Raw genomic sequence first — 20,764 nt, forward strand, 5'->3', positions numbered from 1 at the left:
ATCTGCGTATATATTTCGATTTTTGTTTCGAAGTACGTTTTTCAGGCGCGAGTATCGATTACATTAATCATTCATCCCGTTTCCGCTGGCACTGGCTCGTGCCGTTTCGTTTGTTTGCAGAGAGTGTAGGTCAGCAGCGTATGTCGCTTGTAGGGCATTCTTAGAAATACCCGCTAGATCCCTTCAGACGCGGTTTCTTCTCCTGGGCTAACTATCGGCTAAGAGGGTACATTTTAAGTAAATGTTTACATGTTGTTCTTTAGTGAGTTGAATTATGCTGTTTTGGGAGACCATGGTACTATGTTTATTACCTGGTGGCCATGACTGGCTATCCTCATATGTTCAGTGGCAAGCTTAAAGCTGTCAAGAATTGTCGACGCCACTTGTGCACTTTTTATTCGAGATTCATGCTTTATTTTTTGAGGGAATTCTGTGCCTCGATAAAATTGCTCAGCCCTACTACACATGAAGGCATTAAGTTCAGAAATGTGTTTCCATTCTTGATTCTTATCTTGACTTGCAATGCAACCTGACTGAAGCACAACTGATATTGTTTTACAAGGACAAAAAAGAAAACCATTCAAAACATACACTGTATATAAAACATGCACACTGTTTTGGTCTATTAACAACTTCAACAAAAAATAATATGAATTTGTGAGGTCCATTGTCCCATCAGGATAACATGTCAGCTAAATGAATATAAACAAAAAAGAGCAAACACTGACATGTCAAGTACAGTAAATTCATTTAGTGGCAGGCTGAGCAACAACCTTGAAGACAATCTATCTAGTTTAATGTGTAATCCCTTCAGCCAGGGGTTAACAAAAGACAAAAATTCCTTCCAGTAAATCCCTGAAGACCTACTTTGTACTTTAATGATGTGCTTTCATCTCCTCAGACCATACAAAGCACCGGAAAAACATCCCCCATGCTGTTCAATGTGTGAGCGTGTGTGCGGGTTTGTGAGTTTGTGAGTTTAAGAGCGAGTGAGTAAGACGAAGTAGTGTGTTTGCTTCCCAGCATGCACGGACATGGTTCTTCTTTAGAAGAAGCCTATGAGTTATGAACCAGACAAAACACCCAAACCAGATTCCCAAAAAAACAAAACAAATGAGGGTAGCAAACACTGGAGAATGCAGCCCCCACCACCACGACTAAAAAACACTCTGAACTTGAAACCCTCTTTCCCTGTTTTATGAATGAGTTCAGGCAGAAAGCATGTCTTTATATTAACTCAATGAAAACAGGGCTAGCACATTTCCCTTCCTTATTGATGAATTGATGAATGACCAGGTCTGAAAGTAAAATGCCTCTCAATACAAAGTTTACATTCATGCCAGCACAGCAGAAGGCCTGTGAGCAAAGCACACATCAAACAATGGGTCTCAGATAAGATTACTGAAGCTTGATACAGGGCGTTATCAAAAGAGAAAGAAAAACCATCATAATGTGGTCCTCTATGGTCGCAGTCATTCCTGCTATTGGTACAAATCAAGTAAACAGATTCTAAGTACAGCAACATCAAGCTTTGCTTTTTTACTGCTAAACATTACGAATAGAGACGGGAATCGTCACTGGTTCTGGAATGTTTTTCCTAACAGTTGTGTATTGCAAAACAGCGACAAATTCAATGCGTCTGCGCAGCTGGAAACTTACAAAAATAAGGAGTCATGAAGGAGAGGAAGGAATGATCCAAAGCATGGCTTTATTTCATGAAGAGAGACAACAACAGTGCTAGTTGTAATGTCTATAAAATAATTATTTAGAATCAAGTAAGGGTGGAAACACCGCTAATATGCTCAAATATCTTTCTACCCGACATGGGCTTAAATTCCAGGAATGCCATGCCACGAGCGCCACTGCTTCCCAACTGTGTCAGTATGTGCTGTGTCTGTTGCACAGAGGGTAAATATCCTGTTTTAGGGCCACGCAGGAAGGTTTAGCAGAATTTGATCAGTAATCAAAAAGGGAATTGATAAAGAATTGGACCAATACGCAGAATTGATAATGGCAAAAAATACAATTCCCATTCCTAACTACTAATTCACCACATTGCTCAGCATACATATAAAAGGTCTCTGATCTGCAGGCACTGGAGCTGGCAGACAACAACTTGTGGGAATGAACACTGTTTTATCAGCGGGCTCAACTACTCCAGCTATCGGGCCTTCCTCACTTCAATAAAATCTGGCTTACTACCACCAGACTTCTCCAATAAACTACCTAATAAATAGCACAACAATGCACTCTCTGCAGCAGTAGTGCTCGTGTTGTTTCAGATCAATTCTGTTTTAAAGCAGCGGGCGAATGATGGCCCATTTGCCCTGGCGGACGCACTCCCTCTGGAGCCCAGTTGACTGCTTATGCATCTTCACGGGGGTCCTTCTCCACTTCCTCTATATTTAGTCTGCTTAAACCGAGTCAACAAAACATGTCAACGTCTCGGACATGAAGATGCCAACTGAAGTCAAACACGTTAGTCAGGCCTAGAAGTGTCTCATCTGTACAGTTAGTCAGGTTCTGAGATATGGCCGAGGACAGTGTGTTAAACTTAACTGGATCCCCCTCATGTCTAAGGATAGTGGTGTGTTGCCTACATTCATTCTCCTCAGACTTTTCCTCCTGTTTCTTGTCTGTATGTGTGTGTCTGCTGACATCTCATCATACAGCAGCAAACAAGAAGGATGTGGCCTCAGCATTAGTACGTTCAGAAGTGGCTAACAGTGGTTTTAGAAGCAGCAGTTGGTAGACCAAGCAAGCAGTATCAATAGTCACTGTTGTAGTTTTACAGAGGTAATAATAATAATAATAATAATAATAATAAAATATAATAAAGTTATACTAGCAGCAGCAGATTGCTCAGAAATAGAGGCAGTAGTAAGAGAAACAGTACGAGTGGCAGCTGTCGGACCAACACTGTTAACAGAAGTACTACTAGCTATTCGGCATTAGTTGTTGGCTATTTAAAGTGTAACTGCAACCCACCATTCTGCTAGCTCCCTCCCTTTAAAAACGCAACAGAGACCTGCAAAGGACAGGCAGTGTAGTGGGCGTGGCCCCGACACCGACGGCGGTGAGTGACAGACTGGCCACCGTTCAATGTGGAGCAGCGAGCTGGTAGTCCACAGTCCACTGGACCATTTACAGTCACTAGAGGCACATTCATGGCCTTTTGTAGGGGTTTCCTTGCGGTACCTGTGTTGTAGCGAAACTACCGGCTCATGTATCTATGTGTGCAGAGGGTTCATAGCATATCCACTGTGAATGACGTACTGGATGAACTGGTATACAAGTTTTAATTTCCCATATGATATCAACTTTTCATATATCGCCATACTGGTGCATAGCTGACACAACTGCTGTGACTCTTCAAAAGGCAACAATATTGTTTTTACCACAAAGAGCACTACGGTCGGGACAAGCTGTGTAGCGTGTATTGAGAGGGGAACTCCACTTCCTGCAGTGGTAAGGTAAACAGTTTTACCTTTATAATACAACAGTTAATAAGCCAAAACTCTCTTTAACACCATGGCAACAATTTGAGGCAATTTGTTTCTGATTTGCACAAATAAACCATCTGAAAAGTAACTCTTTGAATACTTAACTACTTTGAGTATTTTATTTTATAGTGTTTATACAACTATTTTAAAATATGTTGTTTTGAAAAGGAAGCAATGTTAAAGTTGTTGGCATATATACATATAAAAAAGAGGCACAGTGAGAAACATTTTATAGGATTTGACATAAATAGAATATTATATTCTCAGGTATGTTTTCATTAGTGTATTTGTGTAAAATAAGAACTGTTGTGTTTTCGTTGCCTTAGAATAAGTCAATATTAACACTGATTTGTTTCATTACAGTACAGTCATAATTTAGTGTGTACTACCTCTTTAAAAAGAAAATCCAAATCCATTTCCTATCCTTCATAGCCCAAAACATGTTTTCGTCTCGTCTCAACAGAGTGGTTTGACCTTTTATCAGCACCATTACACCTTGACCTCACACTGGCAGCTCGCAGATGTGGTTTATATAGACAAAATGCCTTAGTGTCAATATTTCATAATTTCCATCAATATTATCACCACAACAGTCAAATAACTGAGGCCTCAGGGCCAGGACATGACAACTTTTAAGCCACAATATTAGGATAAGTAAAATCCCATACAATACCTAGTGTCACACAATATAAATGTTATATTGATGAACTATAAAAATATAAAATATACACACTTGGAGTCACATGTTTAAAAATGGAATATCTATTTGGGAGTTCTTTCTCAAAGCAACACAGCTGTTGTTGTTGTTGTTACTGATGGTGCAGCAGGAAGGAAGACGTGAAGACATAACTGTAGATACGGCTTACAGTGGTCACCATTCATATTATTGATGATGGTTGTGGTTAAATTATCAGGCTTGATATTGTCTTATTGAATTAGATTTGACATGAGTCCAAAGCCCGCTGGTACCAACACAGACAAAGCAGAGATAGAGATTTTAATGTCTACTTTAAAGTGTTTTCTTGCCGACAAGAGAAATGATAAACACCACAGGGTTCTGCTCCTCCACCTGACACCCCCTCCATCCATCCAACATGACTCCCTCCAACATATTCCACCTCCTGCTTTCTTTTCCAACATGCCCACACTCTGCCACTCCAACAGCCCACAAAGCAGGCCAGGCATACGTGTGTGTGTCAGACATATTTTCATCTCTGTAATAAGCCTGTTTACGTTTGTGCGTGCCTGCATCGCTGTGTGTGTGTCTATGTGTGTATGTACATGCGTGCAATCCACTCCAGTCCTGCGACAGTTCCATGTCACAAGACTGAAAACATCAACATGCTGAGTCTGCAGCAAGGCGCCAGTCACCAGGGAAACAATTCAGCCAGACACACACACTCAGTCAGCCAAAACACATCGTCTGAAACGCACCAGCAAAACAAGTCATCTAAAAAGCTGCAGTCGTAAACACAAAATTAAAGGGCGAGTTCACACTCATCGTGCTTGGAGTAATTTAATTAAACTCTGGAGCATTTACTCCTTTAATTCAGTTTGTTTAGGCAGATAAGAGCATTTGAACTGAACTTCCGTGGCATCAAAAGACACCTGAATATGTGAGCTACTGCCTCTTTTGAGAGAAATGCAGTAGGCTGCGTTAGTACAGGTAAACACACTAAAATACAAGGCTTTTTGTAAATAAAGGTTGACATTTGACAGGTAGTAGTTGCTCACATTCAGAAATCGTCTCTCGAGAACGACATGGGCTGAGGCAAAATTGCAGTCTTAACTGATACCTCTGTTGAGCTCTTCCTTCATGTTTCCTTAACTTGGATAAACACCTGAGATATATTACAGCGAAGATCTGCAGACAAGTCAATCATGCATAACAACTCCCCCTCCCCCCCACCGCTTTCATCCTTCCTCGCAGCCAAAACACAACAGCTAAAGCAGTTAAAGTGACAGGTAGCAGGCCACAGCTGTAGGCACAGAGCCGTTCATTACACTCCCAAATTCACATCTACACAAATCAGGCCAAAGGCTCGACTGTCTGCATGATCTATTTGCAATTCAAATCCCTGATGAGCTATCATGTGTGACAGTCAGCTTACCTTTCTGGCAGTGATTGGAATTCCAGCAGCGGTAGTTGTAGTTGTTGTTGAACATGGTCTTTCTGCACTGAGGGCTGTTCTCCATGATGCCTGGACAAACGTCGCTGCACTCCTTGGACTGCTTGTTGCCGGCGATGTAATTGTTGAACTCCGCGTCCATGATGAGGGACCAGTCTATGGAGTCCAGGTAGCAGAGCTCAGGGTTCTTCTCAATGCGGATGGCGCCGCGGGTGATGTTCCTCAGGTTGTACAGGCCAATGTCCTTCAGGCTGGTCATTTCAAAGATCACGAGGGCGTAGTTGTAGAAAAGGTTTCGTCCGCGTATGACTGTGAGGTTGGGAAAGAGCGCACTCAGGCTGTCCAGGCCGGATACCCTGAATAGCAGCAGGTAGTCGGTGATCATGGTCAGCTTGGGGAAGCTGAGGGAGCGGAACCCTTCCTGGTTGATGTTGTTGTTTTTGTCACCGATGAGGAGGATCTGCAAGTAGCCCTCCACCACAGTGCAGTTCTCCAGACGTCTGAATTCACCGATGTCATTGCCAATGTCGATGCTGGGACCACAGACTGCGGGGGGGCAAAGGGACAGGGTTAGGACACCTCATTTACGCTTTTATTTATTTGCTTTATTCCATTATTTGATGATCTCCACAGGGATTGTAACCGTTTCAGAATCACAATATGAGGTCTTGGTTCAATCCTGCCTTCTCTTTTAAAGCTAAGCAGCAAAACAATTACATGAGAACACGTTCTTACAGATGATCTGGATATTTCTTAATGTATTTACACACTCTTCGCAATAAACTGTTAAATGCAACAATATACAAATCTATGTTGTCCATTCCTAAAATAGCGATATTTGTAGAGAGATGTTTATCCAATACATATTTTAAATATTGACAGTACACTTGAGTTGTGCTGTTGTTGACAGAACATGTTTGCCTTGCAGTTCTCATTTTCAATGCCAACTTAACATGGTGTGACAAAGTAAATACTTGAGTAAGGTTCTATTCAAGCTTAGGTTAATAGTGCAATAAAGTTTATTTTACTCTGCCTTCAGGCTATTGTTGCCCTTGTGTCCACTTAACATGACCCGAGGTTTTCTTGTTTCTGCCTTTATCAAGCTTTCGTGACACAAAGACGTCAAAAGGCACAAAAACTATTCACCTATAAAAAGACACTGCCCATAAACCATGTTCACTCAGTCATTGGATCAAATACAATATGTGTGATAAAACAACATGTTAAACAAAAGGACAAAATGAATCATGGAGGAATTTTACAAGTACTACGGTCTACAGACAAGGTAGCAGCGTTGTGCTAAATGTCACCATGCTAATGTTCAGCAGGTATAGCATTTACCTTCACTATCTTATTTTAGCTTTTTAGCATTTGCTAATTAACACTAAACCCAAAATATAGCTGAAGCCAACGGGAATGTGAATAGCTTTGCACATTTTTAGTCAGAAACCAAAGTATTAAACACTTTATGAAGCTGTGAAAACATTTCACCCAAAACCACAAATGTCAGCCTCATGCTGCTAAGAGGAAACGTCAGTTGGATCACCAAAGATGTGTCGCCTGGGAACCATGAAACGGGAGTAACAAATTTTGTGCCAATCCATCAAGTAGATGTTAGATGTTAGTAGAGGATATTTCACAGGATGAGAGAAGCTTTGACCCACTAGTGTGGTTAAATGAACAGTCAGGGGTCACCAAAGTCAGTAGGGCACAGGGAACGTCTTTGTAAAATATCTTGGCAATCTGATAGTTGTTGAAATTGCTTTGTCTAGAAAACATATTTCCATCCAAAACAGTGGCGCAACCACGTAAAAGACAGACATTCCCATTCCTTGAGCCACATCGCCAACGTTATTAGAAACAGCAGTTGTAATCTCAGTATAGCTGGGAAGGTCTCAACCAGTAGCAGTCTTTGCATACGCTGATCTAGTGAATTAAAGAATTATCTTGAGCAGAAGTGAAAATGTCTGGGCCTGTGATCAAAAGACAGACAACAAAGGACAGTTGTCTGCTCTTTGATGTGAACAAATTGTACGACCATGTATTTATGCAGTTTCATGTTCAGTGTAGAACAGATCTGTTTACATTTGTCTTGTTAACCTCTTGAGTAGTTCTTTGTTATTGACTGAGACAGTCAGTAGACTCTGATTATATTTACACAAAGTAATACATTGAACCATAACAACTGCAATGAAAACTATGAAGAACTGGCACTTCTCTGAATTCTGTGTGGTCTCTGAATAATCCAAACCCGCATCAGGAAAAGTCTGGTTAAGCATGGTGATGATGATGATCGGTGATGATGGTGGAGTGTTTGCCTTTCCAACTTTTACTCCCACCTGTGTGCTATGCTCTGAACAATACTTAGCGTAAAGCCCCAGCAGCACCCACAGAAACATGGAGGCCATTATCGCACATGACTGAGGAGGAGTTAGACTTCAAAAGCTGGAGGGCAGTGAGTCATGGAAAACTCACACCAACCAGCTAACAGGTTGTCACACTACCACTTTAATGCTGGTCTATAAAGTTTTACTGTATTCGTGTGATGCACTGAGGTTTGGGAAAGATGATGCATACACAACAAACACTTGACTGTTGTCTTAATTACAACATTTTATAATTAAACATTAGGGCTGGTGTTGCAGGCTTATTGAATGTAAATCTTTTATTTTTTACTATACATAGCACTGTTTAATGTAAGAAAATAAGTGTAACATGTAATAATTATGTCATAATAAATGCATGTTTGTTTTAAAAACAACATTTTCTAACAAATTACAATAAGGTGACGAAGAATGTTATGCATACCGATGTTAAATGTGGATATGTAAGACCAGTAAATGTCTTAATACAGAATATTAGGAGGTCGGTTACTTACAGTACTGCTGATACCAAAACCACACTGCTATTGTTGTGGAACAAAGTTGAATTTCCAGAAGAACACCCTGAACCTTTCTGCTGGCAATGGAAATTTTTCCCAAACATCTCAATGCGGTTTGATGGTGTAGCACAACGTGACACATCACAATACTGGAAGAGGTCTATAACTTAACAGTTACGCACAACTATCACACTTTTATATTCTCATTCGTCATCTTATTTCAGCTTATATGATCAATATTAGTTTACTGTTTTGCTGTAGTGAAACATTGTCCACAAACCCATGTATCCAAATGTCTAACAAAGTTGTTATTATTATTATAAAGATTATTAACTATCTAACAAATCAGGATCTATTAGTCATGCGGCTCAATGGCTCTAAAATTAACCACTCAACAGCAGCTCTGGAGTCAGTTATACACAGAAAGAGAGGCTACTAGAATTGTATGACACTATCCTAACGCAACCAGCAAGTAAGTGGTAAAACCAATAAAACAGTGACACAAGTATGTAGTAGACCCTTTAATACAGCCTGCTTAAAGTGGGAATGTTGCGCCGTAATCCCACCTCGCCATTCTGTGCAAGATGTAAGAACGCGGAGTGGCAGAATCATTGTTCTGCTGTTACGCCGGCATGGTACGTAGTCAAATAGACATCTGTGTAAAGTGGGGGGCCGCCAGGATGGGACACACAGTTGTCAAACTAGACGTCAACGCTGTTGTGTTACAAGTCACGCCTCTTTTGCATCCGGAACGGCGACATCTAAAAATCACACAGCGTTATTTTTCAGACGTATATTGTACTTCAATAAATCAAATGTGTTTATGTACCGGTGACCAACTCTCTAACATGAAAAACATAAAAGATGTGTTAAAACTAAGTTCAGGGGTGGTGAAGTTGATGAAAGACAGTAACTTTCCTATACCTATTTCACACCAACACAATGACGCAAACCAGCACCTCCTGCATGAAATGGGTATTAAAAATTCCAGATGTCACAGCAGTCCTAAAGTGCAGCAGAGAGAGAAAGCACAGGTGAAGGTGAACAGGTCATTACCAACACCAAAACACCAAGTGTCTGCTGATGTCTATGAACTTCAAAGTTACTTCACAACCAAATATTAAAAAGTTATAATTAGGAATTATGAGACTGTGTACAAAAATATATACACTGTTAATCTACTGTGGATGTAAACACTTTCAAATTAAGACTGAGAGTGGGCACTCCATCTGTATCAATATTACCTAGTGTGTTAGGAAATGGAAAACAGGCATTGTTATCCTTACATCATTACCTCACATATCTACTGCTTTGCTCCTTTTCAAGAACATATATATAAATACCTTTATAAAGTGGCAACTGACACACATACCTCTCTCCACTGAAAACACAAAGGAAAGTTAGGCCCATTTGTGCAAATTGAGTGAATAAACTGAAACAAGTTCAAGATTGTCCTAAACTCTTTCTCATGGTTGCCCTGTTTCAACCCCGCTTGTCACAGGTTTAAAAGCACAGACACAAGCTGTGGCTTGTAGTGTACCAATGCGCAACTAAAATGTGTTTAAGTTTCTTTTTCGCCTTTCTTTGCATTTGGCATTTTAATTGGAAAACTATCTGGTTCTCACATAAAGTAAAGGAGAGGGTTAGGAACTATATGTTTTCTGACCAAAACTGCTGAGAGTATAAGTCTCTCTCTGTAGAGAGGACATGAGAGCCTTTGGTGTGATTTAAGGCAGGCGGCGTGCTGGTACGGCGGTTATGTCTTTCTCTGTAATCCACTTGTCAGTGCACACTGTCAGCAGCCCTCAGCAAGCTGCATACCTGTTAATACAATCCCAACACCCGGGCCTGTAAAAAGACACACTGCCTTGTGACGTTACATCACTACAGCCTCGACGCTTCACCCTCTATGGCCTCACTGCAACGCCAGCATGGCCGTCTTTCATGGGAACTGCTCATGACCTCCCTCGTGGAGATACTAAACAAAAGGTTTCTGATCAAAATGTACATATTGTGCACCAGCTTAGTGAAAATACCGATAGCAGGTGTAGCAGCTTAATAACTCCCCCCTCCCTCTCCTCCCACACCGACACATTTTAAACAGCTGAGTACACAAGCCTATCTCTGCTGCTTTGATGAGCCTCCAGATCACATATTTACTTTTGATAACCTTTTCCCAGCTGGCTGCAGCACCCAGACGATGCGCAGACAATCAGAGGAAATCCACTAGAAGCCCCATAAGACAAGAAATGGGAAGTAATACGCCCTCTAAGCTGGTGCTTCATACACTGCCACTAGACTGCAGCAAGTCTGTTTACTCCTCATTTCCATCCTGTTAGTGACAGACCGCCCGAGGGGAGAACGGATTCATAAATACTTTTCCACATGAGAGGCGAGGTGAGAAGAAATGCACCGGGAAGCTTTAGCAAAAGATCACTGTTGACAGATAAAACTCGTCTGGTTCACCTGAAAGGCTGTGTCTGCAGCAGCAGCAGCTCTGTACCTGGTTAACCCAAACCTACCAGCTGCCCTTTGGTCCCAACTGATACAGTAAACCAGCAGGAATGCTCAGAGTTTAGCCACACAAGGCACCTTTAGACAGCTCCACACCGGAGTGAGAATAAATGTAGGATTTCGATGGGAGAACCTCTCTGCTGCTCCCAGGTTTGTCCTGTGACCACTGGGGCTAACAGTAAACCCCATGACACACAGTTCACAAGCTCCTCACTCTTTCCAATCAACAGAACTTAGTCTGTTTTGCTTGCGAATGTACTTTGGCTTGTTCTATTTTAAAACCCAGACCCTGGTTCAAGCCCCCGACCCACCCCTCCCCAACATGTCATGATGAATGGGATGAATCAGAAAGCCTAGTTTACATTATAGCTGGAGACATGGAAAATTTTCAGATGGCCACACATAAAAAGAAATTGTGAATAAATATAGAAGCTTTAAATGCTTCAAATTTAAAGGTTCGCCAGCCGACAGAAGCTGTAGAGCTTCAATATGCTGCCATACAGTAGTTAGTCACTATGAGGTCCTATTCCTTGCACTGAGCCACCTGTGTGGTACAAAACTGTCAGAACTGCAAAGAAGTACAGTTTTACTTCAGAGAGTACAATGTAAAACAACAGCCCTTTGGTGGACCCCATACTTTGCCTGACGGGAGGATGTTGCTGCACCTGATCAACTGCTGCAGCAATCTGGTAACTCATGAAAATATTTCCAAGGTCAAGGTATCCCCAGGTTTGTTTAGTGACGGTGAATACATGACAGTGTTCTGCCCAAAAAAAGCACAACGACGCCTTTAGATTTCAATGCTGTGGCTTCAGTCAATCTTAAGAATTGTTATTCAACTTTACAGCATTTTTTTTAAATCAACAGTCTGCTAAGGGCTGTGTTTTGTTCACTCTGTTTTGTTGCTGAAACCTTGGAAAGTCCTAAATTAATAAATCTTAAGCTACACTCATATTGCCCACTTAAAAGGGCATTTATATGTTGTTTTTTAAGTGGACCAGGCTGTAAAACCATCACATCTTCACTGACACACGCTACAAACTAAAAAATAGATACTGTGTACACTGTAAGTGCTCCTTTATTTGTGCTGAAAGGTCTAATCTATTAGTAAATACAGATTTGTCACGGCTCTTAGTACAAGCATCGACCGTTGACTTATGTTTGCACAAAGTCTGCACTACTTTTTCTCACTTCCGTGTGATAGATACTTTATTCATTATATTATAATTCAATAGATGAGAGTAATAGATCAGACTATTGGATGCAGAGGAGCACAAGCGCAACCAAACTCAATAACCTATCTTTGCGTTTCTCAAATCCTATTTCTGTTTGCGGTTCTCTGTTGAGATCACAGATACCTTCCACTTTTTGTTGATTCTAAATTCACCACACTGTGACTCAGAGTTGACAATGTGGTGTGTATATATAACTTGGGTGACTCTCTCCATTTGCTGAGTCATGGTAATGTATTTACCAACACACTTTAACGGACTCATTTTTTGCGGTGTGTTTTGAAACCAACTTTCTACAACCAGACTTTCTACAAGCTATATCGCAGTATTCACCAAAACCACAGTAACTACACTTTTTTGTACTACTAAAACTAATTTAAATGCTTTTTCCACTAAGATAAAGTTATTTTCCCTCCCATATAGTATTACACTGTGTAGTACACAGTTTCCATGCAGGATGCTTTTTTTTTTTAAATCAACATCTCCACCATCCTGTAATAATATCACATTGTGATATACCATATTTCTTCTTCTGTATACTCAACAATACTCTCCTCTTTCAGGTATTTTCTGTATAAATGCAGAGATGAAACATGTTAATTGTCAAGAAAACTGTGTTGTCTCTGCAGTCTGCTTATAGACAGTGTGGAAGTATAACATGGTGTTTAGGCTGTAACCGAGCTGTATTGCAGCATGGACAAACCAATGTTTCCCATGTGTAGTAGTGTGGAGTAGCGTTACTTACTCTCTGCGGTGGCGGGCCGGAGGCAGGACGACAGACCCAGCATCAGACCCCAAAACAAGGTCAAGCGGCTCCTTTCCATTCGAGACCTCATTACTGGATGAGTAAATCCTCCCAAATCCTGTAAATAAATATGTTGAGGGGAGGAAACGTGGGCAAAACCTGGTCAGAATGATTAAAGAGCTTTTTTAATCTCCAGCCAGCACCTTTTAGCTGTTAGCCGGCTAATGGAGCTAATAGCTACTACATACAGGCTAGCAGGATAGCGTTCTCACGTTTCCTAATGGGAGTCCGACCGTGCTCCAAAATCACCGATTTGTTCCTCTAGCCAGAAAATAAGTATTCATAGTTTCACTGTTTATTCCAGCCGAAAACAACGCCGTGCTGGTGTGGGTACTGAAACCAACGCGGCTAAACTAGCGGTGGGGATTCCTCTGTAATCCGCATCTTCACACTCCATATCTGGAGAAAAGCGTTCAACGTCCCGCTGCTGGAGGATCCTGAGGAGAGGAGCACAAAACGGGTCGACCCCCCTTTAAAACTAGGATGGAAACAGACGGTCGAGGACATACAGCGACATATTACACCGACACACGGTCCCCTTGTGTCAACGACACGACGCTGGTTTCGAAATATCCAGGATAAAATCTGGTTTCAGACCGCAGCCTCCTTCTTCTTCTCCTCCTCCTCCTCCTCCTCCTCAGCCGCTCATCATGCGCACACACATACACACACACACACACACACACCGCGTTGTTGTGGTAGCTGTAATTCACCTTCAAATGGACCAACAGTTCAGTATTTGGCCTTATTGCCCCAGGTCAGGTGAAGTCCTTTGGTTACCTAATGGGCTCCGTCGATAGATAGCTGAACGGGAGCGTAGTTAGGCAGATTAATGCACAGGTACATACACAGTCTCCTTCGACCAGTCTGCAGTCTGCCCGTGTTCACTATAAACACGGCGCCGTGCGCAGAGATCGTCTCTGTTTCAGAAGATGAATCACTCGAGCCTCTGCCCCGCCTTCCAGTCTGAGGAAGCGGGCGTCACTCCTACTGCAGTTTAGCCACCGTAGGAGAGCTTGTTACCATAGTGACTGGTCTGGTACTCGTCACAAGAAGGTCAGTTTGATCTCCGTGTGTCGTTGTCAGGATACACTGTGGGCGATATTTACACCACCTGTCTTTACTTTACCGTTGTTGTTTGTAAGAGAGGGGCCACTGCACTACGCCATCTTTACTTCTACATTCACACCAGACACTTGATGTGGGAGGACCACATCATAACAATAACAGATTGTTGTAATCTCGACAGAGTGAGACCTCAGCGCTTGCTTCTGCTCTCTGTCGCCGTAGCTACTCCGTTTACGACGCGGCACGAAGGAAATCTGGCATGCTGATCCAGGATCAGGGTTGTTTTGCTCCTCACGAATACACAGCAGAGGGCTGCCTATACAAAGATCGTGTCTGTCTGCACCACCTGTAATTACACTCTTAATCAATGTACGCAGTCACAGGTGTGTCTGTAGGGCATAGCGGTATAAGCCTGCCATTCATACATGTACAGATATCACTTATGTCTTTATATGCCATTGCCTATATATATCAACCTACAAGTGTCTTTATTATGTCTGCCTTACTGTTATCACGTGTGTTCGTAGTTTAAAAAAAAAATTGTGATATGGTTTTAGGCTATTAAATTGTGTATTCAATTCATTTATATTATATTTCAACACATTAATAAAATCCCAAAGATCACATTGTTCTTAAGCCTCATGCCTCATAAATATCAGAACACATAAAAAAAAAAACGTTTACTAAAATAAAACCACCTTAGAGATATGGATTGTATGGATGAGTTTGGGGGAAATCAGCCCCTCAAATACATCCCATCCTATGTAGTCACGTTTAGTGGGGCTTGGTAGCAGCTCTTACAACAACACTGCACTCTGGCTTTCCTCTGAAAAGACACCGAAATGCTGCCATCTTGAGGCGAGTGGAACCAACTGCAGACCTCTAATCTACAGTAAAATAAAACACAAGAGGGAGGGGGTCAAACTTAAAACTACTGATTTGGTAATATTAAAACATGAATATAGTCATTTAAAGACATTGTTTAAAACACTTTTTTCTTTGCACATGTTGCTATCATCAGAGGTTGCCGTGGATATTTACCCAGTAACTGTGAAAGTGTTCATTTACTTTGTTTGAGACACGGACAGGTACAGTTGCTGATCTTTTGAGGTCTGAGGCCCACACTTGGGAAGTGGTGGGCCAGCAGCTTGTGATGCTGTGAGAGAAGCAGACAGTAAACAAAACCGTCCATAGAAGAGCCCCTGACAGTTTTGATTATCCCTGTAATTACAGGCCGCTTTCATCACTTCACAGAGTAGAGCACAGAGGCATTATTTGAACGCCGCACATTACCTCAGCCCTGGCAGACAGCACTCGGCATCCGTCACAATCCAACAATTAGCACTGAGAGAAAAAAAAAATGCACATTAAAAATGAAGTGAATATCAGTGGCCACCCAAGAGTCCAAATACAGTGAGTCAGCCTCTAACAAGTGCTCACTGTACCAACATGACCTCTCTGTGCCAGAGAATGTTGTGCCTGTCCACTTGCATTTGTTAAGTCCCTATTAAAGTCCCCATGAAGGCAGCCGGCGGGCCCACCTACCTCGACTGTCCCGGTGGAATCCATTCTCGCACTGCACTCATGTGGAAATAAGCCTGTTTACCACCAACGGGTCACACATGCTAATGAGCGTCTGTTTGTTTTCCACTGTGCTCATGCAGGAGGAAGGGAATTTAGAGGGGAAATAATAGATGATATGCAGACAACAGCCCGGGTGGCTCTGCAGCACTAATGATGAAAAACGTAGAACAGAGAATTAATCAGAAGAGGAAATGTGGTCTGACATTTTGATGTTGCTGGGTCTGTATCACAGTGCAGAATGTCGGCTGGCCTGGTTTGAAAGTGTAGTTGTGGCTCAATAAGCCACAGATGGACTGACATTAGAGAACAGAGCAATAAGCTTTGTCTGATGAACCCCCATCCGACAGGTAAGGTGTTATATTGTGTGGGGTTAGAGACTTGTCTACACCATAAATTAGTATCCTATGTGGTCCCATCAATGGTCTTCTATTGAGGACACAGCAATCAGTCCTCAGAAAAGTCATTTTGTATCTTCTGCCTTATTCAAATACAAAGGGAAATCATAGAAAAGCAGATTCCCATTGTGTTAAGCATGGTTTGTTTTTACAAATTCTTGTATACTGTTGTAAATAGCACATACATGAATAGGCATTAACTTTAGGAGCCACCATCACACCATACAGGATGTACTCTCAAAATCCTGTGCACCCATGAAAAACCCATTAATGGTAAATTGTCTTTTAGGAGTCCTAAATAAAAGAACATTTACTTAATTAATGGGGAAATTCTTTTTTCTTGTAGCTGTTCGAATGTGGAGAGTGCTGCTCAAGGTCACATCGGCAGTTTCCAGGAAGTGAGCACTACATACTGTGAACCAAGTCCCTACCGTCTGAGCTACTGCTGCCTGTATAAAATTAGCATTTTTGACCAGCTAGAGTTTATTTAGAATACTTTCCTACTTCCCTCATTGCTATTATTGAGGTGCTCTTGAGCAAGGTACTCACCCTTTGACCGTTGTGGAGCTGCCCATTGGTCAACAGACATCAGTGCGGTTATCCCGACAATGTCAGGTGTGAATGTTTGTAAAGCTGTAGAGCAGGACATTGATGAAAATTAAAGAACAAATGGCCACAAAAGTAGAAGAGAGGCCATATGTATGTATATAAAACTGGAATATCCAATAAACGATCACAAACGTATTGTTTTTGTTGTTTTGTACAGTATTGGTCATATAGTATATAAATACATAGGAATTTACGTCACTGTTTTAAATATGGCAGTAAGGTCTGGGTCAAGTCCTCCTGCTAAGATGTGACTAACACACACAGAAGCAAGAAAAGCACAGGAGTTACTCACTAATAACATTACAGGTGGATCTGTTCTGTTGAAGTGTCCCAGTGAGCTACGACCCAGAATGCTGCATGCACACTGTCAAAATGAAGCAACTACACACATCCTTCCTTTTTGCTTTACAACTGTGATTTTCCTGCTGTGACATGTAAAAATGTTTTTTTTAGTTTCAGAGAGCACACATTGAGCACCATTGCCTTACACCAAGGTCCAACAGTTAAAAGCTGACACTGCAGAATCTAAAGAGTCTGTATAGAATCAATAATAAGCATTACTGTTTGCCTGTCCTTGTTGTTTCCCTGCCCAGCTGCCCCATGAACCCAATGACCCTGATTAGGGTAACATTCTTATTTGATTCATATACAATCCACTCTCACAGAAAACTGTAAATGTACTGCACAACTTTATTATATGTGATTATTAAATGAATTATTAGATTAGATTACATCATCAGTTACATCATAATGGATATTTTTGTTCGAATCAGTGTACTGTTAACAGGCTTGCCAGTTTGGTGTTCATAATGTTTGCTTTGTGGACACTGTCAGGGGTCAGTCACATGTATATATTGAGTTTTCTAAGACCTTTATGCTGCTACATTACATCATTTTGCTTTTGATCAGCTCCAACTACTGTAAATCACAACAAAGAAAGGTGTGACATCACTGCTTTGAGATTTCGAGGCAAGCGGTCGACAAAGGTACAAAGGGTCTGGTAATTACTGTATGTGGTGCCTCAGTTGCTGGTGCATTAGTCACAAAGACTGCAACATTATGTAATGTAGTGGGAAAAAGTCTCAGAACTGCTGATGACACATGGGGAACGCAAAGAGAGAAGCATAAACCCTCGTCAGTGTTCACAGGGGAATTGACTTCACACATATATAACAGCGAGTGTCACCAAACTGTTACACTACAGGGCTCCTGTTTTATATCTTAAGATGTCTAAAGTCCATAATCCATATAGGTGATATCAGCTAAATTGAGCCATCAGGTAAAATGAGCCATTTAAGGTTTAAGCCTCCTAGCTCTTTAAATTCTAATAGCCAATGGCTGCAAATAATGTCCAATTGTTGCTACAACTGTACTCCATACAAAACAATTGATTTAATTGGCCTATGATTGCTATGGTGGGCGGGGCAAAGCCTCACTTCCAGACTGCTGAGGAGAACTGAGAATCTTACTTGAACATTATAAGGTTGATAAATCACTAAAAAACAGATGTACAGCTATAAAAAAATTGGGTATAATGCATGTTGTGATAGCCTTCATCAGATATAATGCCACATTTTTGCTTAACTAAATTATTTTTTCATGAAAAAAACATTTTTTTTTTGGGTGGCTCAATTTACCTTAATGTACTGAGGTAAATTGAGCCATGCATTTCAGCTAAAACTGCGAGTGTCACCAAACTGTTACACCACAGGGCTCCAGTTTTACATCTTAAGTTAAGATGTCTAAAGTCTACAGATGTGTTTTGAGAGTTTGTGCACAGTTTCTACATTCCAGGATGATAATTAGAGTGACTTTAATCCACAATGTTTACATTTAGCTATCTTCACATTCATCCAGCCACAATTGATCCTACACATCATCTCTGAACCATGATTGTTTAGCTGTGTCTGACCGATTGTTAAACAGTTTGTGTATATTACATTATATTACAACATGTATAAAAGACACATTTCACCTCACATAGCTACACAAGAGATTTACACAGTTTAATGAAAGAATCAGGGCTCATGTTTCAATGAGTGCTTAATATGCAGTAGTATGCCAGTTTGGAGCCTTATGCTGGTTTTGATTTTATTCGGGACGTTTTGCAGTGTCTGATGATAGTGTCAGTGTTTACATGCCACACACAGGATCCTGGCTTTTATCATGTCTGCATGCGCAACAGATCCAAACTGGAAGCCTGATCATAACCACTCATCACCAGGATAGCCTGCTAGTGGGCATGTAGACGAACTCAATGACCTGCCCGGAACAAAACTATTGGACGCCTTTGTTCACGGTCGAGTGCTTTATGTGGAGACACAACCGGATGTACACGAAAGAAGTCGTCCGGCAGCTGAGAGGCCGTGAAGCCCTTCCAGCTAACGTCGTCAAAAACAGTCAAAACCTTCATATTCCAACTCCTGCTCCACACTGTGACCCGATCACCACACAGACTAAAGATGATTAAAGCCATCTTGATATTTAACAACCACGGGAAACCGCGGCTGATCAGATTCTATCAGTATTTTGTGAGTATTTCTCCAAACGTTGTTATTCTCTGTGGCTGTCATTTGACCCGCAGTAAGTGTTGGATTAACTGTTTCTGTCAGCTCGTCGGTAATCACACACAGCACATACGCTGGCACGGTCTCCATCGGTGCGTGGTGTCTGAAATGTTTGTCAACAACTTGTTTACTAATAACGTTAGCCGATGTTAGGTTGCAGTGTTGGACCTTGTAGTTTCAGTTCCCTCTCTTTATAGAGAGCTCTGCTTTGTGCAAATACACTGGAACCACTGGCTTATTGGCCTAGTTAGAAAGTAAACGCTGTGTTTTAATACTGTAACTGCAACCTGTAAAGTGGCTCTGTAATAATACACCTTCCAGGACCTTGTAACTGTGGCATTACACTGTCATTGTAATGTCATTGTTCAGTTTAAGGTAATGGAAGAATTCAGTGGTCACAGTTCACCACTCCATCAGCCAACTAAATGTTAAAGAGTATGGCTCAGAATAATGGCGGGCTGCCTGTGCAGGGAGTTCATTAACCACCACATTTCCTAGACCTCAGTGGACTGTGTGACATGTTTGTCTTGCAGGCGGAGGACATGCAGCAGCAGATCATTCGGGAGACTTTCCATTTGGTGTCTAAAAGAGACGACAACGTCTGCAACTTCTTGGAGGGTGGGAGGCAAGTATTGCTGGGATTCAGTATTCAGTACATTGTTACAAGTGAATGGCTAATCATGTCTTTGTACTGCACTGTCCCATGTGTTTTGCTGTTAGAAAAGCTGCTGTAAGTGGACTGATTGTGGGGCCACTATTGTGGGCGTTCTCAGTTTGGTTTGGTGTCACTACTGCAGCTGCCATCAGCGGGTCAGCAGCTGACTGCAGATGCAGTTGCATGACTTCAGCCATCAGATGGAGGCAAACCCACAAATTTAGACTGGGTCTCAGTCCCTTCTTTCATTTCTCTAATCAACTCATTTACACTCCAAACCCCAACTGTCAGTTGTATACAATTATCTATTTGACCAAGCTTTATTCTTGCTGGCACAATTACTCACAGCACAAAGCGAGACTTGCCTTTTGCCTCTAAAGGAGCATTTTAATCTCTTTGCAGCCTCATCGGTGGCTCCGACTACAAGCTGATTTACCGGCACTACGCGACCCTCTACTTTGTCTTCTGTGTGGACTCGTCTGAGAGTGAGCTCGGCATTCTGGACCTGATCCAGGTCAGCTTCTACTTTACTGCGTTGTTTTATAGACATATTTCATTTGCAGTTTTTGAAGCAAAAACGAGTCGCCCCCCCCTTTTTTTTTCCCACATCACCCTCACTTAGCTTAGTAGTCCAAGATTGAAAAGAAGACATTTTGTCTCTCCCTTGACCTACTTAACAACCCCCCTTCTATTAAATGATGCTGTACTGGTTGCTATTGATGCTGGGGATCTAGGAAACTTACTCAATTGTTGACCTCATTGGAAATCTTTCTGGATAAGACAGTTGACCAATATAAATGAGGAAACAATGACAATCACAGT

General features: G+C 41.5%; 2 protein-coding genes across 2 annotated transcripts in view; one reads left to right on the forward strand and one right to left on the reverse strand.

The window, feature by feature from the left end:
- Nucleotides 1–13,969, reverse strand: part of igf1rb (insulin-like growth factor 1b receptor) — a 53,007-nt gene extending 39,038 nt beyond the window's left edge. The window contains exons 1-2 of the mRNA XM_035651857.1: nt 13,005–13,969; nt 5,615–6,178 (exon numbers count right to left, since the gene is read on the reverse strand). Of these exons, the coding sequence (XP_035507750.1) occupies nt 5,615–6,178; nt 13,005–13,095 (655 nt within the window). The 5' untranslated portion in view covers nt 13,096–13,969. The remainder of the gene's footprint in view (nt 1–5,614; nt 6,179–13,004) is intronic.
- Nucleotides 13,970–19,036: 5,067 nt separating this feature from the next.
- The window catches only part of ap3s2 (adaptor related protein complex 3 subunit sigma 2), a 7,161-nt gene continuing 5,433 nt past the window's right edge, over nt 19,037–20,764 (forward strand). Inside the window, exons 1-3 of the mRNA XM_035651941.1 lie at nt 19,037–19,251; nt 19,821–19,912; nt 20,345–20,456. Coding sequence (XP_035507834.1) covers nt 19,183–19,251; nt 19,821–19,912; nt 20,345–20,456 — 273 coding nt within the window. The 5' untranslated portion in view covers nt 19,037–19,182. The remainder of the gene's footprint in view (nt 19,252–19,820; nt 19,913–20,344; nt 20,457–20,764) is intronic.

Source organism: Morone saxatilis, unplaced genomic scaffold (assembly GCF_004916995.1).
Source record: "Morone saxatilis isolate NCDOM2014 unplaced genomic scaffold, NCSU_SB_2.0 Contig11, whole genome shotgun sequence".
NCBI lineage: Eukaryota > Metazoa > Chordata > Actinopteri > Moronidae > Morone > Morone saxatilis.